The sequence below is a fragment of the Carlito syrichta genome, unplaced genomic scaffold, assembly GCF_000164805.1.
Source record: "Carlito syrichta isolate Samal-C Ts95f unplaced genomic scaffold, Tarsius_syrichta-2.0.1 Scaffold309041, whole genome shotgun sequence".
Classification (NCBI taxonomy): Eukaryota; Metazoa; Chordata; class Mammalia; order Primates; family Tarsiidae; genus Carlito; species Carlito syrichta.
In genome coordinates this window covers 816799-823326 of record NW_007253137.1, presented here as the reverse complement: position 1 = coordinate 823326, position 6528 = coordinate 816799, and the positions used below count along the sequence as shown (strand labels likewise).

Genomic DNA, 6528 nt, shown 5'->3' with positions numbered 1-6528 from the left:
ATAATATGGTAACTGAAATACTTATTTTATTTCTAACATGAATGAAAATATGGTAGTTCTAATTTTTAAAATTATTAAACATTATGCTGGCTGTTATTTGATGTGAGTTTTCTGCAATACACATAGGAGAGAGGACTGCCCCCAAAACCCCGGAATTACCTTTTGGAGGGCAGGCCCCTCGTAGTATACTTGGAATTTGTTCCTTCAGATCAATCGGTCAATCAAAGTTTTATCTGGAAGTTTTGAAAAGGCTGTGTCATGATTTGTGGAAGAAACATTCCAAGTTATGGCAAACAGATGACTGGTTCTTCCACCATGACAACATACCTGCCCACTCCGCCCCTGCCCACACCACACTAAGTGTTCTGCAGTTTTTAACCCAAAACAGTGTGACCCTCGCACCCCACCCTTCCTATTCACCTGATCCTGCCCCATCGACTGATGAAAAATAGCCCTCTAAGGGAAATGTTTTGCCAATGTGGAAGAGGTGAAACAAAAAAACAGCAGAAGCACTAGAAGACCAGTCTGTGGTCTTTAAACTTGAAAACAAATTCACTAGGTATAAGATTTTGTACCCCACGTTTTTTTCTCTTGAAACATTGTAGAATTTATTAAACAGCTGCATAATATTTCATTGAATTGATGTCAATTTTATATCAATGATCATTTATTCCCAATTTTCTGTTGTTATAAATAGCATGCCATGAACATTTTTGTGCTCAATATTTTTTGACATTTATGTGACTCTTCTTTTAGGGTAAATCCTAAGAAGTAGCATCTGGGTCAAAGTGTAAATGAACATTAAGTTATTTAGAAGCATACAATATGCCATACTCTCAGAAATATTATTTCATTTATATTTTTATCAGCAGGGCCTCATCATTATCAGTGGTTTTTATTAATTCTTTTAATATGTGCCAACTTAGTAGGCAAAAATACTTTTTTATCTTTAAGATCTATTTCTTAGTAGAGTTTAAGATTTCTTATTTTATAAACTGCCTCTAACAACCAATTCCTGATCAAAACCCCAAGTGCCCATGCCATAAGAGATAAGATATACAAGTGGGACCTCATCAAACTGACAAGCTTCTGCAAGCCAAAGAAACCATCAAAAAAGCAGGGAGACAGCCCACAGACTGGGAAAAATATTTGCCTACTGTGTATGTCTGACAAAGGCCTAACATCTAGGATCTACAAGGAACTCAAATGTGGCAAAAAGAAAAAAACAGCCCCGTTACAAAGTGGACAAAAGATATGAGTAGACACTTCTCAAAAGAAGACATATGGGCAGCCAACAGATACATGAAAAGTGCTCAGCCTCATCAAAGAAATGCAAATTAAAACCACACTGAGATACCATCTAACTCTAGTCAGGATGACCATCATTAATAACTCAAAAAAACAACAGATGTTGGAGAGGATGTGGGGAAAAGGGAACACTTCTACACTGTTGGTTGGGAGTGTAAACTAGTTCAATCTCTGTGGAAAACAGTTTGACGATTCCTAAAAGATCTAAAAATTGACCTTCCATACAACCCTGCAATACCCCTACTGGAAATATAACCAGAGGAACTCAAATCACTCTATGAAAAAGATACCTGCACACGCATGTTTATTGCAGCATTGTTCACGATAGCATAAACATGGAACCAACCGTCCTGCCCATTGAAAAAGGACTGGATAAGAAAAATGTGGTACATATACATGATGGAATATCACGCAGCCATAAAGAAGGACAAAATTATGAACTTTACAGCAACTTGGATGGACTTAGAGTCTATAATACTGAATGATCTATCACAGAAACAAAGAACTTATATCACATGTTCTCACTCATAAGCGAACCTTGAACAACTGTCGTAATACTATAAGAAAAGGATTGGCAGTAGTGGGAAACTTCTGGGGGTGGGGGAAAGGGGTGGAATTGGCAGTAGTGGGAATCTGACGGGGGAGGGGGGCACACCTCATCAACAAGGGTACCTGCATAATAAACATTTGTATTCCTAACCCTGAATTGTACCCCACATCTTTAAAATGAAAAATAAAAATAAATAAATAAACTGCCTTTTTGTTGTCCTTTACAATTTTTCTGTTGGGAGAGTTGCTGGTATCTTATTGATTTTAAAGAATATTATGTGTATTAAAGATATCAATACTTTTTCATGTAATTAAACATATTCCTCAGTTTGTCTCATTTTTTGTATTAAAATACTTAAGATCATCAAAGGATGCTAAAACTATTGGGTAAAAATTTGATGAGAAACAAAATATTTGCATAATCTCAAAGTATCATCCCACAAATTACAAAAGGAAAACTTTTTTTTTTTTTTGAATTGGAGTCTCACTCTGTCGCCCAGACTGGAGCGCAGTGGCCGCTTCCGGCCACCGCAGCCTCGAGCTGCTGGGCTCCGGCGATCCTTCCCCCTCAGCCTTCCGAGTAGCCGGAATTACAGGCATGCGCTACCACGCCTGGCTGATTTTTTGATTTATTGTAGAGAGGAGGTCTCGCTGCCCAGGCGGGTCTCGAACCCGCGGGCTCAGGCAATCCACTCACCTCAGCCTCCCAAAGGCGCGGGATTACAGGTTGAGCCACCAAGCCCGGCTTGACATCATATTCTTGCCAAACACATATAACTTGAATTTAACCATGAGAAAATATGAAGGAAACCAAAATTGAGGGGCATTCTATAAAACAATTAGCCTGTACTCTTTGAACAATCTAAAAAAACATGATAACAACTCAGTGCGTAATGTTATTCTGGATTAGATTCTAGACCAGAAAAACATTGCTACAAATGACATTATTGGGACATTGGCAACATTCATATATGGAATGTAGGTTATATAATAAAACTGTATCAGTGTTAGGGTTTCTGATTTTTGTAATTTAACTTTGGTTGTGAAGAAATAAAATATTCAGGGATAAAGGCAACTAGTTCTTGAATGGTTGAAAAAAATATGACAGGAGAATGCATACATGTGTGTGTATATGTGAGCATGTGTGTGTGCACTTGTGTGAGAAAGAAAGAGGGACAAAGTGAATTATAATGCAAATGTAGTACAACGTTAATTATTGGTAAATCTGGGTGAAGGGTGTATATGAGTGTTTTCTAGTGGTTTCTCTGTAGATTTGATATTATTTCAAAATAAAATGTTAAAAATTCTTTCCCTCTCAAAAAATGTATAAAGTAAAATTTATTGTTTTTTTTCTTTATGGTTTCTAGTTTTTATTCCATGCTCAGAACAGCCTTATTTATCTCAAAATCATAAGAATATGCCCTCATGTTTTCTTTTTCTGGTTCCATTTTTTACATTGAAATCTTTGATTTATCGGGAATTTTGATGTTGAAGCAGGAAAGTGATCCAGATTATTTCCTCCCAATGTCCAGTCAATTTCCCCTCAAACATTTATTGAATAATTGATCTTTTCTCACTGGTGTCAAAGTATATACTAATCATGTACTGAAATTCATATGTACATGTGCATAATATTTCTTTATATATAATGGACTTTGTGTTCCTTTGAAGTGTCCATTCATGTGTCTTTCAGTACTTATTTACGTCTCCATAATTTTTCTGGCCACTCCTGTGTATTTATTTCTAGATGAATTTCAAAACACTTTAACTTGACGATTATTTATTTCAGGTAACACAAAAACAAATTCAAAAGGATTATTTTGGGGTGTATACAACAGTTCATCATATAATTGGAGTAAAAGTAGCACAAGCAGGCCTCAGTAAGGGTAAAAAGTCAAGCAGGATCTGGGTAAACATGGAAGAAATACTTAGACTATCACTTCAGCCCTCTGCCTTAGCTATTCTATGACCTTAGCTATTCTAATCTCCACCCTCAGCTTTAAAGTCTACTACTTAAAATTATTGGGAGAAATACTTGAACTGGTCATTGACCAACCAATGGATTGGTTCTCCCTGATTCAGGTGCCTGTAAAGGATTATGTAGTACAATATGGGTTCTGGTAAACATTTTTGTAAGGGGAAATTCTCAGAAAATGATTATGTGATGTTGGGAGAAATCCTAAGTAATACCTAGTAATATTTTTATAATACTGAGTCTTTTTGTCCAAGAACAATGTAGATCTTTCCATTTATTCAAATTTCTTCTTAAGGCCTTTCATGGATTTTTTCAGTTAAAAAAATTGTTTCTAAATATGTATTTAAATATTTTATGATTTTTGTTATTTTAAATGGATTTTTTCCATATTATGTTTGGTTGAATGATTGGCTGTTATTTATATACAGAAGTTAGTTTTCATATTTAATTTTAATCAACTACCCTATTTTATATTCTAATTATTTCTAATTGTCAGTTGTTTTTCTTGAGTTTGCTAGGTATAGTGTCATGTTATATGCAAATAAAAACAATTTTGTCTTCTATATTATTATAAAAATGACTATTAAACTGCTTATATTTTATATCCTTATATTTTGTTCTATAAAAATTCTAACATTTATTTCAATCAGTAAGAAATCAATACATTTATTTTCATTTTGTAAGCCAGGAAAAGAGACAGAACTATTGTGCAACATTTTGGGAGGTTTCACAAAAATGTAAAACAAGATATTGAACTTTTCATTGAACTTAACTGGAAATATTTTTCCAACCAATAAATTGACCAAATATTCATTCATCTGCTCACGTATCCATCCATGTACCCATATATCTATCCATCTATTCATATATCCATCCATCCATCTGTCCATCCGTCTGTCTGTCCAATAAATACTTTTTTGCCTGTTTTATACCATAGATCCTTGTGGATATGGCAAGAAAGACATTGTCCCTGTCCATAAAGATTTGTCAATGATTTTTAGCCATGGGCTGTTCTGAAATCTTCATGGTTCTCAAGATTTTCAATTTGTCTTTGCAGCTCAGGGAGCCAACGGGACTCTGGAGAACCCAGCTCTTGATACAAGTCTGTTGGAGGAGTTCTTGGGCAATGACTTTGATTTTGGGGTCTTGTAAGTGATGGGAGCACTGCTCTCCATTTGATGTTTTAAAAATTATGCACTAATTAAATGACTTAGGATGTGTTCCCTTCTCTTCTATTTTCCAAAGGAGTATGGGTAGAATTGATAATATTTCTTCTATGAATCTTTGAGTAATTTCACCAGTGCAGCCACCTACTCCTGGAGGGTTTTCTTCATGGGAAGTTCCAACTGCTCTTTACCTCCACCCCCAAAGTCAATATCTTTAATAGATATGGAGCTATTCAGTTAGCTATTGGTAGTTATCAGCTTGGGCAGTTTGTGTCTTTCAGTGAATTTGTTCGTTTTCATCTAAGTTGTCAAATTCATCGGCATAAAGTTCTTTATGTTTCCTTATTATGCTTTTAATGTCTGTGGGATCTATAGTGATGATCCATGAGTTATTCTTGATCTCATAATTTGTGTCTTCTTTTTCTGGATCAATCTGGCAAGAGGTTTATAAGTTTTCTTAATCTTTCAAAGAACCAGATTTTGGTTAAATTTTTTTTCTTATTTGGTTTTTTGTTTTCTAGTTCATTGATTTCTGCTCTTATTTTTTGATATTAATATAGCCACTCTAGCTTTCTTTTTATTTTTGATTTATGTAGAGTTCATTTTTTTGTATGAAGTTCTATGAGTTTTGACAAATTCATAGAATCATAAAACCCTTGCCATGATTAGGACACATAGCACTTCTTTCACCTGAAAAATTTCTCTTATGCTGTTCATCTGTGGTCAAACCCACCAGCCACTTTTGGGACCTGGTAACCACTGATCTATTCTTTGATCCCATAGTTTTGATTTTTTACAGAATGTCACATAAGTGAAACCATACAATATATAACTTTTTGAGTCTACCTTCTTTCACTTAGCATAATGTCTTTGATTAATATTTCATTCCTTTTTATTGCTGAGAAGGACATTTTTAAATGGTTATGACATAGTTTGCTTATTCATTCACCGGTTCAATAACATTTAAATTATTTTCACTTTTGGCAATTATGAGTAATGTTTCTATAAATATTCATGTACAGGTTTTTGTGTGATTGAGAGCTTCAATTTTTCTAGGTAAATACTTAGGATAAAGAATGTTGGGTCATGGTTTAAGAGTAACTGTAAAAATTGTCAAATTTTCTGGAGTGGCTATACCATTTTGTATTGCTAGCAAAACCAATTCTTAGTATTATGATTTTTAATAACTTTATTGTAACCATTTGAATGGGTTTTTTAGTAGTATCTCATGTTTTAAAGTGCATTTTTCTAATGATTAACGATGACCAACATGTGTTTGTTTGCCATTAACACATCTTCTTTGGTGAAGTGTCTATTCAAATCTTTTGCTCATTTAAAAAAATTTCTTATCTTTGAGTTTAGAAACAATTTAAAATATTTTGAATATAAGAACTTTATTAGATAATTTATTTGTGAATATTTTTCTCTAGTTAATAACTTATGCTTTGGTTCTCTTAACAGTGTCTTTTTTAGAGACAAAGTTTAAATTTTGATGCTATTCAATTTACTGAAATTTTCTTATATGGTTTG

General features: G+C 34.0%; 1 protein-coding gene across 1 annotated transcript in view; it reads left to right on the top strand.

Moving 5' to 3' along the window:
* MYRFL (myelin regulatory factor-like) overlaps window positions 1-6528 on the top strand; it is a 144666-nt gene that overhangs the window by 38201 nt on the left and 99937 nt on the right. Inside the window, exons 3-4 of the mRNA XM_008066631.1 lie at window positions 3647-3743; window positions 4890-4980. Of these exons, the coding sequence (XP_008064822.1) occupies window positions 3647-3743; window positions 4890-4980 (188 nt within the window). The remainder of the gene's footprint in view (window positions 1-3646; window positions 3744-4889; window positions 4981-6528) is intronic.